General features: G+C 31.1%; 3 protein-coding genes across 5 annotated transcripts; 1 reads left to right on the top strand and 2 right to left on the bottom strand.

The window, feature by feature from the left end:
- Positions 1-12: 12 nt before the first annotated feature.
- Positions 13-18,588, bottom strand: Nuak1 (Nuak family kinase 1). Of its 2 annotated transcripts, XM_074255228.1 has the most exons (8): positions 18,045-18,588; positions 13,717-13,842; positions 10,360-13,401; positions 9,967-10,263; positions 9,819-9,854; positions 9,226-9,398; positions 1,395-5,628; positions 13-1,328 (listed from the first exon to the last, which is right to left on the bottom strand). In XM_074255228.1, the coding sequence occupies exons 2-8, from the start codon at positions 13,812-13,814 to the stop codon at positions 1,256-1,258; spliced, it is 7,953 nt and encodes a 2,650-aa protein (XP_074111329.1). In that variant the 5' UTR covers positions 13,815-13,842; positions 18,045-18,588; the 3' UTR covers positions 13-1,255. The 2 variants fall into 2 exon arrangements, with proteins under 2 accessions (XP_074111329.1, XP_074111330.1); XM_074255229.1 differs by lacking the exon at positions 9,819-9,854.
- A 117-nt stretch (positions 18,589-18,705) lies between these two features.
- On the bottom strand, positions 18,706-24,051 carry Opa1 (Opa1 mitochondrial dynamin like GTPase). 2 transcript variants are annotated; one of them, XM_074255230.1, is made up of 14 exons: positions 23,785-24,051; positions 23,340-23,586; positions 23,137-23,272; positions 22,940-23,071; positions 22,590-22,634; positions 22,149-22,232; positions 21,916-22,073; positions 21,678-21,841; positions 21,314-21,578; positions 21,043-21,234; positions 19,948-20,955; positions 19,676-19,876; positions 19,384-19,588; positions 18,706-19,295 (listed from the first exon to the last, which is right to left on the bottom strand). In XM_074255230.1, the coding sequence occupies exons 1-14, from the start codon at positions 23,811-23,813 to the stop codon at positions 19,231-19,233; spliced, it is 2,931 nt and encodes a 976-aa protein (XP_074111331.1). In that variant the 5' UTR covers positions 23,814-24,051; the 3' UTR covers positions 18,706-19,230. The 2 variants fall into 2 exon arrangements, with proteins under 2 accessions (XP_074111331.1, XP_074111332.1); XM_074255231.1 differs by lacking the exon at positions 22,590-22,634.
- Positions 24,052-24,492: 441 nt separating this feature from the next.
- Positions 24,493-25,696, top strand: LOC141534584 (transcription initiation factor TFIID subunit 10). The gene is made up of 4 exons (XM_074254016.1): positions 24,493-24,642; positions 24,813-24,930; positions 25,099-25,163; positions 25,368-25,696. The coding sequence occupies exons 2-4, from the start codon at positions 24,823-24,825 to the stop codon at positions 25,567-25,569; spliced, it is 375 nt and encodes a 124-aa protein (XP_074110117.1). The 5' UTR covers positions 24,493-24,642; positions 24,813-24,822; the 3' UTR covers positions 25,570-25,696.
- The last annotated feature ends 355 nt before the right edge of the window (positions 25,697-26,051 follow it).

Here is a 26,051-nt window from a genome sequence, read left to right as displayed (position 1 = left end):
CTCCGAATAATGTAAATTTTAATATTTTATTTTAAAATATGTATATGAATAGAAAACACATACATAACATGACGATAAATAGTGGTTAAATTGAGATTTAATAAAAATTGAGCATCGCTCACTTTCAATAACTTTCTTTTCTTCTTTTACTCAATTTTTTTCCATTTCCATCAAAATTCTGTTTTTTTAATAAGGCAATATTGTTACAAATAAATAAAACCTCAATTATCTTATATTATAATCATTACCATTTACTCTCATATTAATTAAATATCTTCATTTGCAACGAAATAATATTTATACATTTCTAAATATTTCATTAATGTGTATTGCAATATTTATAATTATAAAAAAAAAAAAAAAAGTTCAATCCATAACGGAAAAGCTTTGTAATTATTCAACAAAATACCGGAAGCTCATTGACTGACAAACTGAAAGCATAAACGCATAATTCAAAATAAAAGCACCATTATTAATTATTGTATTTTATTTTTGCACCATTTTGGCATTTATATTTCTTCTTAATTTATTTTTTAATATTTTCTATACCTTGGTCTAGCTGTTAACAATTATTTATAATATATAAATTTTCAATGACTACCAAATTAAAAAGTTTATAATAATACAAACCATTTGAGTCATTGATAATAATAATAATAATAAATCTACACTATGGCTGACTAGCTGCATTAAAATGCACAAAAACTGGATTGTTTTTTAATTGAGAAGAAAATTATAAATAATACATTCTTTGCAGGCAAAACAAGTAAACTATTTCAGTCGCAATATAAAAAAATTTCTATTCTCAACTCATATTTTAATATGTATACATATATTTATTTATATATTGATAATTAAATGATTAGATTGAATTATCACGTATATTTACCATTGACTAGGCACAACAGTATTTTTTATCGTTGCAATTATAATTATTTACCATTAATATTACTCTGTTTATATTTTTATATATGTGTATAAAAAAACTTATGTATATATTTATATATAACTATTTTAAAAATTAATTGAATATTTTCATCTATTCAGGCCTCTTTAAAAATGTTTTTCCTATAACTTATTTTTTGTTTCTTCTTTTAAGTACATAGAAAAAATTCTCCTGTTTGATTATTTTAATTGTTTGATTTATCGTAAACAATAATAATAATTTTATTATAATCGGTAATTTTATGTAGCAAGCAATTAAAGCCTTAGTTTAGATTTTTTGGCACGAGTTTAATAAATTATCATTTCTTCTTTAAGTCGTTGTCTCAGGGTCAGGACAAGCTGCCGATAATTCTTTAGATTCTTCAATTGTTTGACTATTACTTCTGGAATAAATAAAAATTAAATTATTAATCAGTCTAAAGATAAACAAAAAGCTTTTATAAACTTACTTAAGATCGTCTCCGCAACTTTTATCACTGTTTTCAGGAGAATCAGGACTACTAATTTTATCCGAGTATCTCCATTTATCAGAATCTGATGTCTGATGAAAATGCCCGTTGTAATGCCCGTTTTCATTTCTTCCAAGTGGTTCAGTTAGTAAAGGAGATGTTTTACGGGCTGAAAGATAATCAATCCTGGATGGAGCAAGAAGATCTTCGTAGTAATCGGCTGTTTTGTGTTGATTTTTACCGTATTTTCTAAGTGTATTACTGCGATAGTCACTGACATCATTTAAAGTTGAAGAGGAAGAAGAAGAAGGACTCTGAGGATTTTTGTATATATTCAAGTCATTATCAAGCCCAAAATCGGTACTCTGATACTTTCGATTAGTTGAATCACCAGGAGATATTCTGTAACGTCTCAGAGGATCATAGTATAAAGAAGAAGAAGAAGAAGAAGAAGTATTGTAGTGATCTACAGGCGACTTTAAATCACTGAGATAAGAACCGTCTGAGTACCTGTCGCGTTCGACGGGCGACTTTCTCATACTGGGTAAGTCTTCGTTGTACAGACTGTGAGTTCTCTCCGGATTTCTTCTCGAAGGCGAGGTGTAGCTCAAATTTTTACTATCTCGATTTGAGTGGAAGCTAAATTTCCGTGGCAGAGTTGAACTCGGCGAAAGACTTGATGAAGGTACAGACAAAGAACTCTTGCGTTTCCGTTCGTTAAATCGGGAATAGAAACTCTTTCGGCGAATTCGGTCGATTATTGACTCTGAATGCTCGCTGCGAACTGACGGAGAATAAACCGGCGACGTAGGCGAGCAGAGGTCTAAACTGCTACGGTGATTGATGTCGTTGGAACAGATTGACCAGGAGTCAAAGCTCTCGACGTCGTCCATCGGCGACAAAATGTCTTCAGTTTGATAAGTTGCTGTAATTGAATTTTCTTGCTTAGTTCTTTCAGTTTCAGGTTTCAAAGCTGCTCCTTTAGGTGGCTTTTCGGTTACAATTTTTTCCTTCGTTAAGATAGACTGAATCTTCGAAGAATTTTCTGGTTTTTCCGAAAATTCAGGATCTTTGATGTACTCCTTATTTGCAGCACCATTTTTAAATGAATGTTGAGGTATTTTAGATAAATCCAGCTTCAAATTACTTCTATTTGCCCTTGTTTTGCCATCCAAATCTTTAATTACTTCCATTTCTTCCTGATCATTGGTCAGAATTTTTTTAACTAAATCATTATTTGGCATTTCTTCTTCCGGATTAGTAGATATTATCACATCCAAGCCATTACTAAGAATATTTATATTCAAAACTTCACTAGGTGTATTAATATTACAATTCTGACTTGTTGTTTTTGTATCTTGATCATTAGAAAAAATTTTTGTATCCAAATCTTTGCTAGGAACTTTTTTATCAGAAATTTTATCAATTACTTTTGTATTTTCTTCTAAATCTTTGTTAAATGTCTTTGTATCAAAGTTTTTGCTAATTATTTTGTTATCTATGTTATTAACTGGTATCTTTCCATCTAAATTGTTTGTATTTAAATCGTTAGAAGCTATCTTAAAATAATTATCTTGCTCACTGTGATCTTTAACGCTTAAAACTACACCACTAATATTATTAGACAGATTTTCAAGACAATTTAAAGGAGGTTCACAATTAATCAAAACCTCTGAATCAATACTTTCAATACTTTTTTCAATTTTCTTTCCTTTGTCCGTTTCAGGGCTGTTATCTTTTTTCACACTCGAGGTAATTTTTTTCAATAGAGTTTTCTTTTCTTTATCTTTTTCCTTTTCATCAGGCTTATCAGAAGAACTTTCTGATTTTTTAACAACTTTTTTAACAACCCTCACTATTTTCTTCTTCTTAGTTCCGTCAGCATCTTTCTCAATGACCTCTTTCTTCACCACCTTTTTAACTTTATCAGATTTTTTATCCGCCTCATCTTTATCAACTTTCTCCAATTTACTAACTGACCCATTTTTCGCTGAACTCAACGACTTAACACTTTTCTTCTTCAATTTCTTCTCATCAGCTTCAATATTTTTCGCCTCAGCTTTTTTATTATCAACAACCTTATCTGGAGATATTTTTTTTGCTAATTTAGAACTAGACAAAGTTTTATCAACTTTAATCTCCGGAGATTTCGACTTCCGTATTTCCTTTTCCGGTACGTTTGTTTTTTCTACTTTAACAATCTGAATCGATTTTTCCGGGGATTTTATTTGCTTCTCAAGAGACTTTCGCTCTACACTAGCTCTCTCAGTTGGACTTTTTTCTTTAATCTTATCCTTTGGTGGTGATTTTTTATCTCCGACTTTCTCGGGTGATCTTTTGAGCTCCAAGCTTCGCCTGGGCTTAATTTCTCCAGTTTTTACCTCAGCTTTAGCCTTGGGAATTTTACTAGAAGCTTCTGAAGTCAGTACACTGTCTGATCGTGACCCGCGATAAACATTTTTCTTCAGCTTGCTTAACAAAGTTTGTTGTCTTCCCCCATTGACGGCAGATTTAGAATCATTTCTAAAAAGACCCAGCACACTTGAAACTTTTGATTTTGTTGGAGGAGCCGGTTCACTCACCGTTAAATCCTCCATACTTGCTACTTTTTTTATAACTTCAGCTTCACTCAGAGTCTCCACAACAGAGTTATTTATTTCTTCTTTAACACTCAGATCACCATTAATTTTCTGCGAATCATCATCGGTAGATTGTACTTTCAAAGGCTCACTTGATTCCAGCTTTTGTGATTCGTCATTAGATCTAAGTTTTTCTAATTTCTTCTCCAAAGTCTGGAAGAAGCTATTTTTAGAATTTTGTCTTTCTAATTTATCCGTACTCAAATTATCAACATTAACAGAATTAGAATTAATTTCAGGTTTATTATTAAAATTCTTATTAAAATTAGTCAAAGCTTCACTTTGATCCCTTGTAATTTCATTGGCTTGATTCTTCAATTCTTTCTCAGGTTTTTCTTCTTTCTCTTCTTTAACATCTTTATTCTCCTTTCTCTTCATAAACCTCGATTTTCTTCTTTCATTTTCAGCAGCCTTTTGAGCTTCTTTGTCTTTAACATATTGGCTTTCTTCCCTAGGGGTGTCGAAGAAATCAGGCCTCAAAAATCTTGAAATCCTTCGCTTCGTTTTTGGTGACTTATCTTTACTCTCAGAGTCACGATCACGGCTAATACTTCCAGAGCGGAAGAGTTTACTGAGTAAAGATCTTTCAGGAGTAGCAGCGCGAATGTTAATCGGTTCAGGTGAAGTCAAAGTGCTCCTGCGGTCCATAGCTTCTCGAGTCAAAGATCCAGAGCGCAATCTTAAGCTTGGTATACAGCTACGTCGTTTATTTAAAACACCACTAGTTAAATCAGTCATAGACCCCAGCAACTGTTTATCACACTTTTCAGTGTCTTTGTAACTGGAACTCAAATTAGGGTCAAATTTATTGAGTCCCAGGTTGCGTAGCTTTGATTCTTTGATTAAATTTTCAGCAGCCAGAAGCCGAGACTCGAATTCTTTAGCATCTGCGCGAAATGAGTTCAACGCTTCTCCTTGCTGCTGAATATTCGATGAAGAATCACCCGGTGAAGTTTCCAGTGACTTTGTCGACAAGCTGGAAGTGGTGTCACCTAAATTAGTCGCAGAATTGCAGACAGAAGTCCCCTCGGAGGGTGAAGCCTGTTCAAGAACTTGAAGCGGATTTTTCTTGGGTGATGTCAGCTCATCCGTAGGCTCCTCTTGGATTTTCTCAGCCAAGCAAATATTATCTCGGCGAATTCCATTAACAGCAGACTTGATCGTGTCTCGATACTTGCGTCCAAGAGTCATCACTTGCCTCGGAAGTGGTGGTAGTGTCTCGTCATCATCATCCTCGAACAAACTGACGCTACGTCTGCATCGCAGCTCGGGTCTCTCCTCCCGATCATTCTCCAACAAACTGTTGGTCCGTCTCAAGCTTCGATCGCTTGATTTGCTGCGATACATCGAACGATCTGGCAGCAACGACGACAAAGAATCTGGCTCCTCTGTTGACGACCTGTACAGTCGATCGCGCGGTATTGACGGCGACCTTGGCAATGATTGTCTTGTTTGTTCAATAAACTGTCTGCTAAGTCGACGCGCAAGACTTGGAGTGAAGCTATCGCGGGTGCCACTTGTTGATGAATTTGGACGTGAATCAGATTCTTGATCCTTTTTACGTGACTCCGGTGCTTCGACCTCGTATGATTTATCTGAAAAATAATTTAGGCAAACCAAAATTTTTGGTGGGCCACCACCTGTCCTTGAAATTTTTATAATTAAATTCAATATTATCTAATTTTTATTATTTATTTATTTTTTATAATTCAAAAATTTATATACACTCATTTTAATTTAGTATTAGTTTTTTTTTTTTTTTTTTTTTTTTTTTTTTACATAATTATTACTCATTAATTCTTTTTAATTGTATAAAATGTTTTTTATGGAAAAAATTATCATTATTCTGATGTAAATAATAAATTTTATATGCAGGTAACGTGTGTAAATTGTAAATGTGTTTTTATGACTTAATATAATGGAAGATTTAGCTGTATTAATTTTTCTAGAGTCCATTTCGTTGTTTGTCAATTTAAATAAAATTATATTGAAAGTAAAAAGTAAAAAAAAAAATAATTACTGGACTCTAGTAAGTGACAATTTAATTTTTTTAATTCTACAACGAAATGATCTCTTGTATTAATTGTAATAATTTATATATTTTGACACTTTTTAATGAATGATTGATAAAAGATTAATACAATTATTTGTAATTTACTACAGGGATAGCACATAGACTTGCTACGCTATATCTAAATGACACGAGTAGTTACCAGAGATACAATAAAATTAATTATTAAGAAGAAACAGAAAAATATCAAGGTACACTCATTTAACAATTTCATTACATCATTAATTCGTTAAATAATTAACATGCTTTATAATAAACACTTTCAATTTTATTAATATTAATATTACGTATTTACGATTAATCGAAAGTATCAAGTTATATTTTTAAATAGCATTAACTACTGCTCGTTTGACAATTTGTGAGATTTATTAAATGAGCAAACCTAAAATTTATGCCAAAAAAGGCATTGATTCGATATTTATTAATTTTTAATTATTATTACCAATTATATTAAGGTACAATTATAGCAAAAACAAAGCATTCCGTGACAAAAACGAGCGCACACGAGTAAGAACAAAAATTTATTATATATAATTGTATTTTTTTATTTTTTTTTTTTTTTTTTAATATAAAATTTGTTATTTAAACTTTCAAAACACAACAATTCTTAGTTCATTTCGGGCACGGGTTAGTCTTTGATTGTATTTGCTTATTATTAATAATTTAATTTTTTTTTGTTTAATACAAATTAATGCATTGTAAAAAACTATGAGTGTTCTTTATTTATTTTTTAAATCATTCTCATTAACGTCGTCATATACAAAAATTGTCATATAACAAAGTTGGTTTTTTACTTGACAAGACACCGCAATTAGCTTATTTACAAGAAAACAAACAGCTTTTCATTTTATTTTATTATAAAGCAGGTTTAGTATGATTTATTTATTATTTATTAATTTTTTTTTTTTTTTTTTTTTTTTTTTTTAACAAAACAATTTATTTTTTAACTTCATTTAATAAGCAATTGTTATAAAGACAAAATACAAATAAATTAAAATGTATTATTAACAATAAATCATACTTATTAATAAGTAAACCTGACACTGATCGCGATACTACACTAATTCACACTTTATTAGCAAATTAGCGTTATTTTTTTATATATAATTATTATATTAATTCAATTAATTTAGTTTAATAAAAAAAATTGATGATGTAAACAAGAAATGATCGATGAATTTAAATAAAAATGAAAAATATCGAGTAGTTATAATCTATCAATTTGTTTTCTTCTTTACATAAATTTTTAAAACTAAAATGATTTACAAATGATTATTAACAATGATTTATATTTATGGAAGTATGGCCTCTTGAATATTATAATTTATTATAAATAATTAATAAATTGAGTATTAATATAATTGAGTGATTAAAATGGCTGAGTGTTGACAGATGATTAATTAGCCATATAATAATACCTAACTTGATTTGGATTTATTATATTTTTATTTTACTGGGGATTACCGTCGGCCCGCCTACGAAGAGTCACTCGCACGGTCGCTGCAACAACCGTCATAAAAGACCGTCAGTCAAACGTATTATTTTTATTTTTTACATTATTTATTTTTTGCAAAAGTAATAGCGGCGCCGGCGATAATTATTTGATAATATTTTCGGTATTTTTTTTTTTTTTTTTTTGACAACTTTTGTTGTATTTTTTTTTAATTATTAGACTATTGTTATGTGTAATCACTAAAAAGCCAAGCCATAATAAGTGCTTAAGCAATTATTTATATGAATATACATTGTGTATATGTATTTATTTTTTTATTAAAAAATTACCGAAAATATAGTCGTAAATTATCAGTCAGCGATCGACTTTTTAACTGATTGAAGAGTCGACGATAGACTTTAGATAGATATTCAAATTTTTATTAATTTATCATTCAAGAGGTGGTTTTTTTTTTTTTTTTTATTTTATAAATACGTTATTATTATTAATAATTATTAAAAATTTTGTTTTTAATATTTTTTAGATGAATTTTTGTATATGGACGTGTTTTCATGCTCTAAATATTCAATGCTAGGTTTTAAATAGTAGGAATTCTACTTTGTTATATAATAAGTTATAAGGAAAAGAATAAAAATAAAAAACCGAAAAAATATGCGATAATTTCATTGGTTAACTCCCAATTTAATATGTATCTAATTATTCTAGGGGTCTAAAAGTAGATCTCTCAGCAAGCTTAATCGTGTTATTTTTTTTATTTATTTGTTGTTGATTTTTTTATTAATATTTTGTATCTTAATTTATGACAATACCAATCATTGAACATTAAAAATAGTAAATAGAGCATTCTCATGATAACGCGACGTGCAATCACGTGCATGCTTAAAAGTGACTCAAGTGCTTTCTAAAACACTACTTATAATAAATTTAATATTATAAATATTTATATAATTCGAGTGGGTGACAAAAAAGTAATTTATTTAATAAAAGATTAACCCACCTGTCTCAACAGGAATAAAACTAATGTGTTAGTACAAAATAAAAAAAAAAAAGGTTGCAAAACACCGTCAGGCAAGAAGTAATTTACGTAATTATTTATTATAAAGATAAATAATAAAAATAAATATTATATAAGTAAATAAATAAATAAATAAAGTTAAATAAATTTGTAAAAGAGGTAAACCACTAAAAGAGTACGGAAGAAAATTGTGCTTTGTCTATCAACGACTCGACAACAGCTATAGGTGTACTAGGAGATGCATATTTTAAATATTTCGACGTTGTATTAACGTGTTTATGGAGCAATAACTTTGTTAGTTTATTAAACACGATAATAAAACGCCGAATTGACAGATTAGAGATAGAGAAGAAAGAAAAAGATCATTCACGACTCTGCAGAAGCTTCTTTTTGATCTGTCTTTCTTTCATCAATTCTATTAATTAATTAATTTATTTATTATTTGTTATTGATTTGTTCAATTGTCTGTAACATATGCCAAGCATTTTAAACTACTGCCTACAAAATAGTTTTAAGCTTCTGCGAATGCGTGTATCAACACAATACAACATTAAGTGTGTGTGTGTTTTTTTGGTTTCTTGTTTTTCCTTTGTATAATTTATTATTATTACTACTAATATTTATAAATAAATTTATTTATAATTTATTCTTACCTCGTGGTAAAGTATTACTGCTGCCTAATTCAAAAATACTTTCATGTGATGGCGTAGTACGAGCTCCAAGGCTGGTGGGTGTTCCAGGATTTGATGACATTGCTGAATCCTTACGTCCAAATCTGTCTGTATTACGACTGAGAGATCGTCTGAATGGTGACTCTGCCAATCGCCTAAAATAAATTTTTATTGAAAAAATTAATCAATGATATTATTGACCAATAATAAAGCAAATAAAAAAAAATAAATGCTAGCTAATTTGAATTAAAAATAAATTATTAGCAACAGTGCTAAATTAAAGGAATATAAGTGTGCCATTTAATTTATTTTAGGTGTAAATTATTTTTGTACCACTTGTTCGATATTAGGTGCTCAGAGTAATGTATTTAACATTCTAATAGGATTTATACGAGTGTAATACTTGAGATAATTATTTAAAAGATATAGAATAAAGAAATATTATTTACAGTAGTTATCTAAACGGTGCAAATTTAAAAGAGTGGATTTATAAGTATATAAATTATGGCAATTGTGGTAAGCTAAATTAAAGAACTAAAAAAACTCGTGGATTTTTTTCTTACGACTGGACTCACGTTGTTATCGTCTGTGTTTCAACGTGGCTCTCGTAGCTTGCACAAAGAGCCAAATATTAGAATATTTATTAAATTATAATATTCATTTTTAATAAAATTAAATTTCCAATAAAATTATGATTAATAAATAAATTATTATTAAATATACCTTGAAAGAGGTTCGGACATTCCCCAGAATCCTTGAGAGGAATTAGAACCTAGTCTATCCAACAACCGGCTGCGAGGAAATCCAGTTCCTCGATTATCATCGACATTGAGCCGCTGGGTCAGGCTACGAACTCTTGACAAAAGCGTTGAGAATAAATTTTCAGCGGTCAAAAGCTCAAAGCCATCGTCATCATCATCCTCGCCGGATGATAGACTATCTGCATGCTCTGGAGCTTGTCTAGAAGGTCTTGAACTTCTCAGCCGATGCATGTGCCTTTGAAGTAGATCATCGCTGTCCCTAGAATTGATAGAATAAAAAATAAAAAAATAGTAACGTGTCAGGAAGTGAAATATTAAAAATTTTATAGAAACGAGTTATAATTTATAATCATACCGATGGAGTGTAGAGAATGGCGACTCGTCTTCACTGGCGTCGGAAAGCAAAGAGCCCATTCTTCTGCCTATTCCGAACCTCGCTCGTGGTGGATTTGTGCTGGTAGGTGTGCTTGTTTTACTCTCGGGCTCGACACTGCCAGATCTTGGAGTGACATATCCACCTCCTTCGACAGCAATAGGGATAATATATTCCCTAGGACTTTTTCTGATCGGCTCGGGGCCAACAGTTGAGCCAAGAGCGCTGTCAGTGTCTGAATCTGCAGTGGACTGACGCGATAACGAGTTTGAGCGCTGAGATATGGACCGCTGGGGCATCGGTGGCTTCGAAGGAGGAGTCGCTGAGTTTTGAATTTGATGACCTGGTTCCACGTGTATCGGTATTATTCTCTCCTTTCCGAGAATCTTTGATTTATTGCTCTCTGGCTCCAAGCTGGAGCTTCGGTTAGCCTGAGAAGTAACCGCTGCTACAGGGAACGCGACTTCAGACTTTTGAGTCCTCAATTTTTGAGGATGGAAAGCATCGATCTTGGCCTCAACTTCTGACTTGAATGCTGGCTCAGGTGCTTTAACTCCCGCCAATGTAATTTCTGCTTTACTAGTTTTTCTTGGTCGAGGTAATGTCGCACTCTTAAGTTTTATCTCCATCTTACTTGACATTGTTGGCTCGTCTGTGAACGAATTATTAATACTCTTTGACTCGGGAGTTGTTGGCACTGAATTTGCTACGGCGGCGGGTTTCACTGGAGATGATTCAAAGTCTGGATACTTGGTGTCTACGGGTGTAGACACTGATACCGTAGCATTTCTCAAGTCGTTTGGTCCCAATTGAATTTTTAGACCAAGATTTTTCGACTCTTGACTCTGAGGTGTCATTGGAGGTGATCCATTGATTTTTTTCTGGACTGGAGGTTTACCTAAGGCACCAGTGATAATATCAACAGCTCGTTTCTTTTCTTCATCCCGACGTCGTTCCTCTTCATTCTTAATCGAGGAAGACTCTGACTTGGTTACAGTCGTTAATTTTTCTTCAGCTTTGTCATTTTTTTTTTCATTTTTATCATTCGGTAGATTTATTATTACCTTAGACGCACTGGATTTAACGGGCTGTGGAACTGTAACGGAAGAGAGACTCGCTTTACGCTCAAATGCTCGCTTAGCACCACCTACGTTAACACCAGGTATAAAAATCTTCTTTGGTTTTTCTGGTTCACTACCTGACAAAAGTTGATTGAACTTTTCAGCTGTCTCAAATATCTTAGAACGTCTCCTTTCCGTTGGCTTAGACGGAGCAACCGCTTCTTCATCAAGTGACTGTGCTTTTTGTTTCAATTTTTTATTCTCATTCTTCACCTCAGCTTTTTCCTCTGTAGGAGTAGAAATTTTTTCACTACCTTCTGAATTTATATGCTGTACAGAATTTATTTTCTGTGGCGATTCAATGTTTTTACTTGGCACATCTTGTTTGGAAGCATTATCATTAATATTCTGCGCTACATCATTAGTTTTAGATTTTACTGATTTATTTTTAACCTGAGTTTTATTTATTACCTGATCAATAGATTGTTTTTCTCCGGAATTAACTTTATCCGCTACACTGTCTAATTTATTGGCAATTGGCTTAACATCTTGGGTAGTATCATTAAAATTTTCCTTAAAAACTTGTTGTTCACTGGGTCGAACTTTTTCCTCTAACGGAACAGGAGTTCTACTTCGCTCCTTACTCGGTGACTTCGATTGGGCTTCACGAATAAGTTCTAAACAAGCAGCAGCAGCAGCTGGGTCTCGAAGATCCAATTCAACACTGGGTTCAACTTCCATAGCCTCTTCAGTAATAGCATTAGTTATTGGAGCGGAATGATGTCGTGAAGTAGAACGATAAGATCTTGGCTCTCTATCATCAGTACGTTCTTTTCTTCTCGATCGATCTTTCTTCTTGACACCTGCTTCAACATTTTCCTCCATTGAAGGCGTGCTCTCTAATTTCCTCTTAGTGTCATTAGTAGCATTTGTTCTCGGAGGCTCCTCTTCTGCGACCATTTCACGAATACGATCCGAATTATTTCTATCGAGATCCATAAGGCTGCCAACAGAAAGACATCGAGTAGGCGGTATCGTTTCCGTACCGATATTTCTACCAGTCTCAGGCGATTGATCATTCGTAACGACTAATTTATCAGCGCTGGCTGATTGCGGTACCAAGGATAGCAATAAATCGAGTCTGACTGGTGTCTGGGCGGCTAAGTCTTCAGCAATATCAAGACAATTTTGTTCATATCCCTCGTTAACCCACCAATGACAGCATATCCTTTCAATATCAGCCCTCCTAGCAGGACACTTCGTTAGCATATCTCTAATTAAAGGTGACGCAGGTGATGGATTCTTCGGCTCAAAATAATCAGATGCAGATATTTGTCGGGTAAGTCTTTTGAAATTAGAACCATCGAATGGCATAGCGCCGTAGACTAACGTGTAGAGTAAAACACCGAGACTCCAGCAGTCAACTTCTGGACCGTGGTATGGTGTACCTTTAACGATCTCGGGACTAGCATAAAGAGGACTACCGCAAAAAGTATTTAATAGTCGTTGTTCATCGAAAACATTTGACAAACCAAAGTCTGCGATTTTAGCATTTCCCAAATGATCCAACAGAATATTTTCAAGCTTGAGATCACGATGACAAATTTTATGTTTATGACAATAGAATACCGCTATTGAAATTTGACGGAATATCCGACGGGCTTCTTCCTCAGAGAGTACTTTACGTTCACTGAGGTAGTCGTAAAGCTCACCACCCGCTGCATACTCCATTACAAGTACCATCTTCTCACGATTCTCAAAGACCTCGTAAATGTGAATAATGTTAGGGTGTTGAACACTCGACATAATTTGAATTTCACGTCTTATCCTTATCAGATCAGCTTCTGTTTCAATTTTACATTTTTTAATAGTTTTAATAGCGACCTCCTGTCCAGTCTCTTTGTTTATTCCCAATTGTACTTTCCCGTAGGTACCTTGACCGAGTTTCTTGATAATATCAAACCTGAAACAAAAACAAACCTCACTGTTAAATATCTAGGTAACGGTTTATATTTATTTTAGTATGTTTAAATGTAAAATCTACTATGTTAGTGCACTACAACTGGTTTTTTTTTTCATTTATATTCAAACTGTATCAGTAGACATGTGACGTGCCAACAGGAAGGCGCCAAATTAATGATTTTGGCTTAGAATTAAAACCACTTGACCGAATGTCAACGTCAAATTAGCCGAGGGTCATAGGTCTTTTAAATTTACGTTATTTTATTGTCAATAGTGTCATATAATATATTTAATACTTCATACAATATATTATTACCTTTGTTTCAATTTCCGTTTGTGGTTGTGCAGTCGTACACCTCCCGTACTCTCCATCCCACTCATAATATTGTGGATACTTGGCTCTCCCACAACCATTTTTATATATTTTATTACTTTTTTCTATCTGTAACGAAAAAGAAAAAAAAATACTATTAAAAATAAATTTTTAAGTATTATACTCTAAAAATTTTAATCTAGAGCTATATTAAAAAGAAAGAACACACGCTTGACAAATTCCTATTTTTATTATTTTAAAAAATAAAATAAATTATTTTATTAAATCCACTGTTCAACTGATTTCATCTCACTCTTGACTTATTCGACTTTGGGAACACGATGCCGGACAAGAGTAACTCTAATCGTATATAAAGAATAGATGAAAAGAGAACGAGAATGCGGCGAAGTTTATTTTGGGCTTGAAAACACTGAGTGTCGCCCTGTCTTCAGCTTTTCCACACTGTCGCTACTCTTTACGCGAGCACACTAACTCATATAATTCTCTCACTTATTCTAGTAACCGCTAGTTAAACAGAACATCAATGCAACACACCACAACAAAAATAATTATTATTTCATTTACATCTCAGCACATACTCAGACATACTTTAAGCTTCACAGACTTTATTACTATTCCCTGAAGCCTTTTTACAGCTATCGCTAATTCTTGAATGAATTAGTAATACACCTATCAATATCATTTCGATATAAAAAAAAAAAAAAAAAAAAAAAAAAAAAAAATTAAATAGAGTAAATTATTTTTCAGCTTACAACTTTAATATTTAGCAATAAACATTTGATAATAATGGAAATAGTATGACGCTGAAGCCCAAGGCAAATGGCCAACCTTGGAATATTTGTTACTCAAATACAAAATTTAATCTCTAGTCGCTAAAAAATATAATACTTGACCGCACAACTGAAGCAATGATGCAAGCTTACATTATACTTAAAAATGAAGTATGAATATAAAATAAACACGGTTATTGTTTAAGTTTTTTGAATAGCCTCATTACTTATTCATTGTAGTAAAATAAAACGTGGTAGTTTAGTATTCAAGAGACATTGACTCGAAAAATATGAGTCAGCCTCGTGCATGATTATGAACCAACTTATGCTTCATTCACCCCTTTTTGACCGTAGTTTAAATACTACCGGCTACCAAATCGTAATCTTTATTACTTATTACTTTCTAGTATTTATTCATTGGGTTATTTTTTTCTTCCTTGAGTCTTTTTTCCTTTATCCATCCGTTTCCTTCTTGCTCTCACTCATGATCACTCATGACCCGCTTGAGCTCTCTCAACTTCCTCAGATTGAAGAGCACGTGTGTATTCAAAGTGCAATGGCATCAATAGCTTTACTTATCGTACCAGCTTGCAGTTAATCCTCCCACTGTACTACAAAAACCAGGCCATCTTTTTATTTATCATCTCCAATTACTCATATCTGCAAATTATAAATAAATAAATAAATACATAGAAAAAAAAAATTTCTATAATAATTATAATCATCATCACACATCACCATTATCATCTTCTAAGTACTCCATTCTCTACATCGTATGAATAATACTTGTTTAAGTGTCTCGGGTTACGGAAAATAAAATAAAAGAAATTTTAAAGCACATACATGCTAGTCTTCATTATTGAAACCACGCTGCACTCAATAGCTCTTAGCTACAGCATTCAGTTGATTTTCTTTTTGATATTTTTTCTTTTACATCCACGGATTTTCACTCCCACATCTTCTCGTAAACTCTGGAAGCCATTCTCAAACTAAAAACGTTAAAAGCGTATATAAAAAGCTGTAAAAAATATAAAATAACCAGACGTCTCACATTTCTCACTCGTCTGCGATTTTTACGTGTCTACCGAGTGTGATTTGAGCTCGAAATATTTTTTTAAAAGTCTATACTAGTAGGCGCTATGCACGCACATGTACAATACATTATATGGCTTCGCTGCTATTTTATTAAAAACGTTTTTCTGTTAGTAATTTAAAAAAAAAACCTCAGCATTTATCAACGTATTAAACGTCACTGTAATTAATATTATTGCTTTAGTTTATTTTTATCCAATAAATTTTATTAACATTGAGATCCGCTGAACTGTCAATCAAATCAATATTTATTTACTTTATTATTTTTCTAGTTTATAAAAAAGGAATAAAACTCTGTCTCTTAATTTAGCGTCTTTGTTCCAGAGGTATGACGTTCTACGTAAGAGATTAATATCTCGGAGATCGTGGGATTATGATCAATCGCTTCCTGGCAACATTTTCCTCGTCGCGAATGGATAGACACATGTAGTGCACATCTCGTTGTTTTCTATACTTACATGTATTACATATATTAATCAATATATATTTATGTACAATACATCTATATAAGTACGTAGTAAACTCGATATTTGATCGGAGTAGTCGATATTTTTAGAGCAACGTGTGTCTCGCCATAATAATACGACGCACATTAAATTTAAGCCCCTTATATATTATTAATTATTACTTGTCATTCATTTGTATTCAATTCTTCTCTTTACTTCATTTTTTGCATAAATAAATAAAGAGAATAGAAAATACAATTGGAGCTTTCTCGATTAAGAAAGTTCGACGTAAGTAAAATATAAATTGACAATGGTATTTTTTTTTATGACATTGAAATTAACGCTTGACTATTTTTTTTTTTAAATAAAGTAGGTCTAGAAAAAAAAAATAAAATTGCATTTATAATTTTTTAAAGCTTCTAAAGATGAAATTTTTCTTGCTATAATTTATCTGTTAAAAAATTTTTTTAAAATATCAAATGTCTCTCAATTTCAGTATCTTTTTTTTTTTTTTTGCAAATATACTCCTTTTAAGATAAAGGCATTTTGAATTCTCGGTACAGATGTTTTAGCCGTTATGAATGATCACTCGTCAGTCTTAAGTCATCGACTTAAACTGTTTTTCTTATATGCTGAACCTGTCTGTCAATTTATTAAACAACTACGACGAAGTTTGCTGGTAAAGTTTCTGAGAATAAAATAAATAAAATATATCTTTACAAATAAATTGAAATAGCCCATCACAAAGCTACCAATTAACTGACAGACTTAACTTTTGTTAATTAAACTTCATCTCTTTGGCATTGCGCTGATGATAAAGAACACGACATTACTCTACGGAGAATAGAAGGCGTATTTAAAGGTTGCTCAATACTCTGGCCACAGACAGCACCCGGTCAGTCCACTCTTCTATCTTAAAGCATGACGAAACCCAAAGAGTCAGTATAATTTGTGACATCACCGACTAAACGTCATACATAACAGTCAGGTAGTAATGATTCACGTGTTATTATTACACTGGAATTCTCACTCTTAATCAAATAAAATAAAATTAAACATGTGTAACTCTTTTTTATTTTAACTCCAATAGCAGCAGTAGTGGCAGGATCTTGAAGCGAACAATTGGAACGTCGTCCAACAATTTCAATTGTACTCAGCTAAAGCTTGTACTGTTTTATTTTAAAAGTATAACAAATTGCTCGTTGGTGTCTGGATTTATCTTGCTTTTGAATTATAAACTTAAGCTTGATGATAGTTATTTAGCAAGTCGATTTAATTATTTCGTTTTCTGAAAAATTGATTAAAAAATTAAACTGTCAATTGTATGAGTGAATTAATGATGAGTTGAGGCTGCAGTTAGTACACAAGATTGGTATATAGGTTCTTTAGGATAAAAATAGCATCCTGATATTTAGTTTGGTTGAGCCTTTACCGGTGGCAATGTCTCAGAAACAGAGAGACAAGATGTACTTTATCATACAGAGAGAAGACGTTTTCCCTCCACGGCTGCTGTTGCAATTAAATTTTCTCAAAACCTATATGTAAAGAAGATATATATATATATATATATATATATATATATATATATACAGAAATTTAATTATATTACAGATTGGACTGAAAGCTGATGAAAAACTCAAACTTTGTTGGGTAATAAAAAGATATTCCAAAATAGTTATCGGAATTAATAAATATACTCCAGGAGTTTTAAATCTTGATCTCAGAAAAGTAATATAAATAAAAATAGTATCTCATCGGCACTCCTATTTAATGACATTAAAGTTAGCAAACACTCAATCATTTTTTAAATTTATTTAACAAACAAATTATTTTTAAAAAATCGCATTTATAATTTTTTAAAATTTCTTCATGTCAATTTTCTTCTTTCATTTTTTTTTTGTTGTAATTTATTTGTTAAAAAAATTCTAAAAATGATCAAATATCTGGTAAATTAATTTTCATAAATATTTAACTAAAAATAGTTACAGATTTATATCCTTACCGTGAACTCTGGAGCTAAATTATTTTCTTATTCGTCTTAGTTGCTCGTTTCTTCCTCTTTTATCTCTCTCTCTCTCTCTCTCTCTCTCTCTCTCTCTCTCTCTCTCTCTCTCTCTCTCTCTCTCTCGTTCTCTTCTTTTTATAAATTTTATTTTATTTTTTTCCTCACTCTACCCGGGATCCAGTGCCTTTTTTTTCTTCAGATCACTAAATATATGGTAGACCCGATAAATATTTATAAAATCACAGTATTTACACTGAAAGTACTCTGTATTTAAATAAATAATCAACAGCAGGTATCCGACGCCCGTGTTTTAAGGGTAATTTATAATTTTTTTACACCTTTTAATATCATTTTATTGAAATTATCAACGAGAGCGATCTACAACACGACTTCGTCTTTGCCGCCATCTTTATTTACTAAATTTGGATCACTAAAAAGGAACGTCCACAGAGAAAGAAGGAAAACAACTGAGAGGGAGAGAGAGAAATTTACATCTAACTCTTTCTCTCTCTCTTTTATCGTTAAGGAGCGTCGCGAATTAATTTTTTCAATTCAAATTTCAGCCGCGAATTTCTGAAGAAAATTATTATTTAAAAAACAGCTTAAAAAATAAATGTAAAAAATTTTTTAAAGTTTTAAAGATTAAAAGTGAAGAAAATTTTTGAAGAAAAATTTTATTTATTTGATTAGCTTCTCTAAAAACAAAGTGCGTATGAGAAACAATAAAGTAAAATAAACATGTTTTTATTAGATATCTACGTTCGTCGTGGTATGATACAATTTGTAATTTAGCTCAGCACAATACTAGTGCACTGCCCGCAGTGTATTCGCCAGAATGATTTTATTTAATTTATCATCTAGATGTGAACACCATATCACACTAACTGTATTAAGTTGTTAAATAAATTCGAATTAGATACTTAATGTCTATTAACCGTTATTAACAATAAACTGAAGTTATGTCTGTTGGATACTTTTTACACGATTCACTTCAACATGTCAAGGACACATTCAATGAATTTATTTCAGGTCTCATCATGGATATAATTCAATTAAAGTGTCAAGTATGAATACACAGGCACACGAGTCAAGCAATCGATCACTTAGTATTGTTTTCTAATTATATTTTATTTAGAATTGTTTGGTATAAGATTTTTTCCACCCAATTCACCGGTTATTCTATTCACTTTTCTTTATTGAGAGCTTGAATAAATTCCTCGAGTTTTTCTTGTATCTGTCTGACACGCTCTGTAATTAATTAAAAAAAAAAGTATATATATTTATATTGTATAAGACTTAAGTAACTGTTTAGAGTGGTAGTTAAAAAAAAACTTACTTAATTCTTCGGCTAATTCTACTCTTCTTCCGGTTATTAATTTTTGCTTTACTTCATTATCTTGACTATAGTCTTCTAAGACTTCTTTTATTTCTTTGTCTAGTCGACGAGCTTCACGATTCATTATTTGCTGTCTCAGAGCTTTCGATGTTACTTTTAACATTTGTTGGATCCTCCAGAAAAGAACTATGTCATTACACTCAGTCTAAAAGAATTACAGAAAATTATATGTAATTTTCACAATAAAATAATATATCCAGTTAAAATAAATAGTACAAACTGCTCAATTTACCTCACTTTCATGACCATTATGATACATGTAAAATGCTTTTTTACAGTCATAAGCTTTCGCTAAACTCTGCTGTAAAAAGAACCTTCTGTAGACAGGATGCCATGTAGTGCGAATAAAATCATTATCGACGTCGTAGTTATGACGTTGTAAATTTTTTCTTATTGTCGTTGATTCATCTTGTGATAATGTTGGTGGATGCTTCTGCAATAGTAAAATTAAATAATTAATTTTAAACTTAATGAGTTAATAAAAATTGATATTAAATTTCGTACTTTGTCAGAGTATAAAATTTTATCCAGCTCATTCTTAACAGCCATCCGTTTTTTCTGTTCATCAGTCTGATACTTCCAGTAGAGTATACGCTCTTTTCTACCAGGTCCAAGCATTTCATAAAGTATTTGTTCAGTACTCTGTAATTTATCTTTAACTGAATTCTCTAAAAATTTAACAGCCTCGTCCCAATCACGCTTGTCATTAACATTTCTATCTTCTAGCGCATTTAACTGAATTACTCGCAACATTTGCGATGCTTTATCTTCCCAAGAATGCCGTCGAACCGCTTCGTTTACTACTGAACTTTTAAGATCATCAAAAATATCATCGTGATCAGGACTTTTTTTTGCCTGTTTCATAAAATTTTCAAGCTCTTGTTTTAAGGTTTCCCAACCACTCTCAACGCTCTTTGCCGGTAATTGCTGCTCAGCCCATTGCTTCAATTTAATATCTACTGCAGTGTTAAAGGTACCTTGATCGCCAGTCTGAGCTGCTGGTAGATAAATATTTTCAAACACATGCATACTGACTTTATCCCAAATTTTATTCATCAATGTTTCTTCCCAATAACGTGGTGATAATTGAGATAAATTGACAATTTCATCGAGTATTTCCCCACGTGCTTTCTCAAACAACTCATCACGGTCTAATTCACGTAACCGCGGGAAATTATTTTTCCATTCAGTCTCAAGATTGAATCTCGTAGCTTTAAATGCGTCCGCTTGCTGTTCGACTGTTTCGCGTACCATTTTCCAAAAGCAATCGGCTACTGCCAAACTTAAATTTTTCGTTGTAACTTGCCCAGACATCACTAGACCATCTTTAAATAATTTTGAGTTTTTAAAAAACTTCTCCTCGTACTGTTTGATCGTCTCAATACTATCATCTTTTCTACCACGTCCTGTAACCACGGCAAAGTATCCTAGAGCTTTCATTGGAAACAATTGACCAGATAAAATTTTTTTAACTCTCTCTGGATTCGTTAAATTTTCTTCAGCCACATCCACCTGTAAATAAAATTAACGTTCAAATATAAATTAAAAGTATTCAGTGTATTATTTAGAAATAAAAGTAATTGTTAATTAAAATTAAACCTTTGTGAGGACGAATATTGTTCTTTTACCACTTGGGTCCATTTGGGAAACTAAATCAGTGACATTACTCCTTTCAGCATCAACTGAACCATCTTGAATGCAAAGAATAATTGCATTTGGATTACTCATGTACTGTTGAGTCATTTGTCGAATAGCGTCTCGTGTATCTTCAGCCATATCTACAGTTACTGTCTGTTATTGATTAAATAATTATTATTAGCACATTATTTAACTTACTTTGAATTTAAAATATAAAGAATTAAAAGCTTACGCTGATTATTCCAGGAAGATCAACAAGAACCATACGCTGAAGTCCTGGCCCTTTAACCGTCATTGAAATAACATCCTGACTAACAGTCTTTCCATTTTTTACACTATTTTTCATTCGTAACTCAACTTCGTGTCTCAAGTCCACTAATTCAGACTCTTTTGTCAAATCAAATTCACGTGAGCTGTCTTTAAACTGAGCAATGTGATAAGGACCCTCGCTTAAAGTTACTTTTACTGGTGCTCGAGTCATCATTTCACCACCACCTCTGTAAAATTAATAAATTTTAAGTAAAGTAATATATTGATGTTTGATGTTTAATCCTTAGTGACATAACAACTTAAATACAATTTAAAGTATAAGATACCTAGGAAATATTCTAGCTTGAGCAATCATTTCTAGCACCGAGGTTTTTCCGGAACTTTGATCTCCTACGACGATAACTCGAGGTAAATGATCTGCCGTCGAATAAGCACTATCATAATCATTTAGTTCATCCAATACATCGCTATACATGTCGATAAGTGATTTCTGTAAATAAAAATTGTAAGTGTAATTATTTTATTCAATATGAATTTAATTATAATTAAATAATATTTTTATACTTTAATTTTACGACTGTGGACTTTTTGATTGCCTCGAAGTAACATTTGTTTTCTAAGCTCTTTATTCTCACGCTCCAGCCTCTCGAGTTCACGCTGATATTTCATTTGAGTTTGCATCATTTCTTCCTGCATCGCATCCATACGTTCTTTCGATGATTCTTAAGAGTAAATAAAATTTTTTTTTAACATTTCTAACATTAATTGAATGATGGAAAAAAAATAAATATACGTACGAGCTTTTCTTCTTTCTTCTTCATATTCGTTAGACAAGGGACGGGCAAATACGACTGTTTGTTTTGTCAACCCGTGTTTTGTATCTTTTAAAATGAAATCAAAGTTTTCATTAAAAATTACCCCTTACACCATAAAATAAAAGATTGAAATGTGTTTTGATGTAATTAAAACGCCTTGGATAACTCAAAGAGAAAAATTCTAACTTTCATAAGGAAATAAATAACGCGCCATTCCAATAATTTAATAATTAAATAAAACGATCTGTTCCATTCAGTATTCTAAATTAAATCGCCGATGCGGACTTAAATAAATTATTTCAAACATAAATAAAGTTAATATAAAATTAGACAAACAAAAAATAAATTTGTAAAGAAAATCTTAGGAAAAATGCTGAATGGACAGACTAACGTATGTTTTTGTATTTTTTGTTCATTACACACCTGAATATACTTGGTTTGCAACGGCTGTGATTGCTTCGAATACACCTGAACAGAACAGACCAAATCATAAATCATTAAGGGGTCTCAACTTCCGTTAATTATCATAAAATCCTTAATTTTTTTTTGATTAATGAACCGTCAAAGATTTTTTCACAAATAGTTAAAAAGTCTACTTATAAAGGTAAACAAATAAAAATATATAAATACAGTTTGATTAAGAGAACAAAATACAAACATAAAAAATAAAGCAGGATGATGAATCTTCTAGATAAATTAATGACTCATTGTGAAAGAAATATTAATAGGAATTTAATAATTGAGCATCAACTCTTCTCAGCTCGTTAACTCACTCTTAGAATCACCATTGTCTTCTTCTTCCAATCGCTTAATTTCAGCAACTTGAATTGCATCTTCTAGTCTTTGGTTAAACCACGATTTATACTCATTAAATTTAGATTCGCCATATTCTTTAATCCGAGGATCTAGTAAATTGGTAATTGTAATTAATTGTTGGATCCTTTTGATAAAAAAATTAATGATGACTTACCAAGCTCTAAATTATTAGCAAAAGTATCCTTAAAATCAATTAAAGTACTTCGAAATTCCTGCCACTGTTGATCACTTGGTAAAAGATCTCGAATCCACTCAGTATCAGGTAAGCCTTTTTTCCAGTCCTCATATTTCTTAAATTAAAAAATATGGGTTAGGAATTAAATAAATTTAGTTGTAATTCGTAAGTATATTCAATACCTTTTGAAGCGATATACCGCCTCCAAGTGCGCCACCAAGTAAAAGATAACGTATTTTTAAAACTCCTCTTAAAACTTTACCAATAATCATGAGATGAGCTCCACGAGACGGATTTATGAAATACCGGGTGTGAGGATTTGACAATAAAGGTCGATAGATTACACTGAGTTTTTTTGTCATCAAACTCCTGGTATTTATCATAGACACTGGATGCCGGTAGGTCTTGGATATGATAAAGACATTATGGCTGAAAGTAATTAACATTTAGAATTACTCTATTATTTAAATGGTGAAGTAGAATTAAATTATAATGTCAAAATAAATTGGAGTACTTGGAGTACTGTAAAAAATAACCTAGTTATCGAATTTTGTAACGTACGCTAATCAATGTTTATAATTAACTAGATCAAGTTAATTAAAATAATTAATATTTAGTAAAAATTACCCAAATCTGCCTCGTAGAATTTGTTCCATGGTAATATTTCAATAGATAGTTAGGCTAAATAAATTATTAAAAAAATTTCTATCTAAACACAATGGCACCCATACAATAAATTAAATCACAATTATAAAATATTTATGACATTAAATTCATATTTGAGTAACAAGTGTTTCAATTAATTATTTGTTGCATATATAATTGAAGTTATTTTTTTAGATCACATTATTTAATATTTAGCTCATGCTCTCATATCAACCGCACGCATTTTGCTACAAAATTTTTTCCACTGGGTTGAGCGCCACCATGTCTTCATTTAAGTTATTACTGTTCGCGAACAAAATTTGAACGAACTTTAATAAAAACAACAAAAACTATGCGAATAAATTTTTTTTCTCAAATTATCTGAGTCTTAAAATTTTTTTTAAGTATATTTATAAGTAATAAAAATATTAAATAACTGCCAATGTCTTTAAATTTAATTGCAGATTTAAATTGCGCGCTACAGGTGATTTAAACCAATAAGGAATCGGAAGCCATATTGTTTTATTTCACTCAAAGACACTGAAGTTTACTGACATTATAAATTTTTTTATAGTTTTATAGCAATAAAATTATTATAGAAAAAAATTTCACATGTAAAAATTAAAAAAATATATTAGTATAAATTTATCAAAGATTTTTAAAAATTTTGATTGACTTTTTGTGAAAATTTAAAAAAATGACAAGTGTCAGCTAACTTCAGTATCATGTCACTCAAGTATCAAGCTCAAGACTCATTAGTTGCATTAGTCAAACACTGTTGCATCGTATTTACTCCGATAACTAAATATTTACCATTTATAACAACATCAGCAAATAAATGTAAGTAGTTAATTAATATATTAATATAAAATTGTTGGTTAATTCATCAATAAAATGTTTTTATTCATTTTTAATTTTTAATATTGAAAAATATACAAATACAAATCATATAGGTTATGGTCTAACACTTGTAAAATAGATAATTTATTAATCGTTAAATCTTCTGACAGATAATAAAAAATGGAGCAAAAAAACAATGAAATGGAAATAATTAATGATGAGGAGATCAAGACTGCGGGACAACCGTTGTCAGACTTTCTTCTCCAATTAGAAGATTATACACCCACGGTACGTCATGCTCTCCTAATAACTTATTTAAAATAATTATTTTATTATTCATTATTATCGTTTTACTAAAAGTCACTGCATAATTATTAATTTACTCTTCACTACATGCTGTCAATTAATTTAATGTGCATTAACTGTATTTTTTTTTTTTTGTTATTATTTTTATAGATTCCTGATGCAGTTAGTGAACACTATCTACGGACAGCAGGATTTAACACAGCAGACCCAAGGATGTAAGTAATGACATCAAATACACATGAAAATTGAATTAGCCGACCCTTGAAAATTTTTATAATTTTTTTAATTGAAAAAAATATTGCTAAAAAATTCTAAAAATCTTTTAATGTCGGCTAACTCAATTTTCATTGCTAATTTTAGTATCAATAAATACACAAGTTATTCAGAAATAATTATTTTAATCAATAATAATGTTTTAGTGTACGATTGATATCTTTAGCTGCACAGAAATTCATATCTGAGATAGCTAATGATGCTCTTCAACATTGCAAAACTCGAGGAGCAAACCAAAACACCAAATCAAAGGGAAAAGATCGCCGGTACACCCTCACGATGGAAGATTTAATCCCTGCTGTTGCCGAATACGGAATCGTGGTCAAAAAGCCGCATTACTTTGTTTAAATAACAATTATGCTTTTTTTTGCACTGTTTTGTTTATTGAATTAATAATAAGTTATTGAATAATAGACTGTTCTCTTTTGTTGAAAACAATATCTTTTTTTTTTATCAAATAAAAGTTAACAAATTATTTAATGACACTGAAATTAGTAGACACTTGACAATTTTTTGATTTTTGTTTGAAAAAATAGGTCAGAAAAATATTAAAAAAAAATTTATTACAATTTTTTAAAGTTTTTAAATATTAAATTTTTCTTGCTATAATTAACTTGTTAAATAAATTCCAAAAATCATCAGATGTCTTTGAATTTCAGTATTATATTATTCAAGTCATAAAATTTTGATCCTGTGTATTAAATTAAATATTGAAATAATAATTATAAATTAAAATTTTTAGTAACACAATTCATAAATTTATATGATAAAATTTTAGGAACTTTAGCGACAAAGTAGCGCCACTATAAGTTGGTAACCTAAAAAACACA

This window comes from Cotesia typhae, unplaced genomic scaffold (genome assembly GCF_013202065.1).
Source record: "Cotesia typhae breed Kobodo isofemale line unplaced genomic scaffold, CoteBio_Ctyphae scaffold_13, whole genome shotgun sequence".
In the NCBI taxonomy this organism is placed as follows: Eukaryota; Metazoa; Arthropoda; class Insecta; order Hymenoptera; family Braconidae; genus Cotesia; species Cotesia typhae.
Note: the sequence above shows the minus strand (reverse complement) of the source record. Positions and strands in the feature narration are given on the sequence as shown.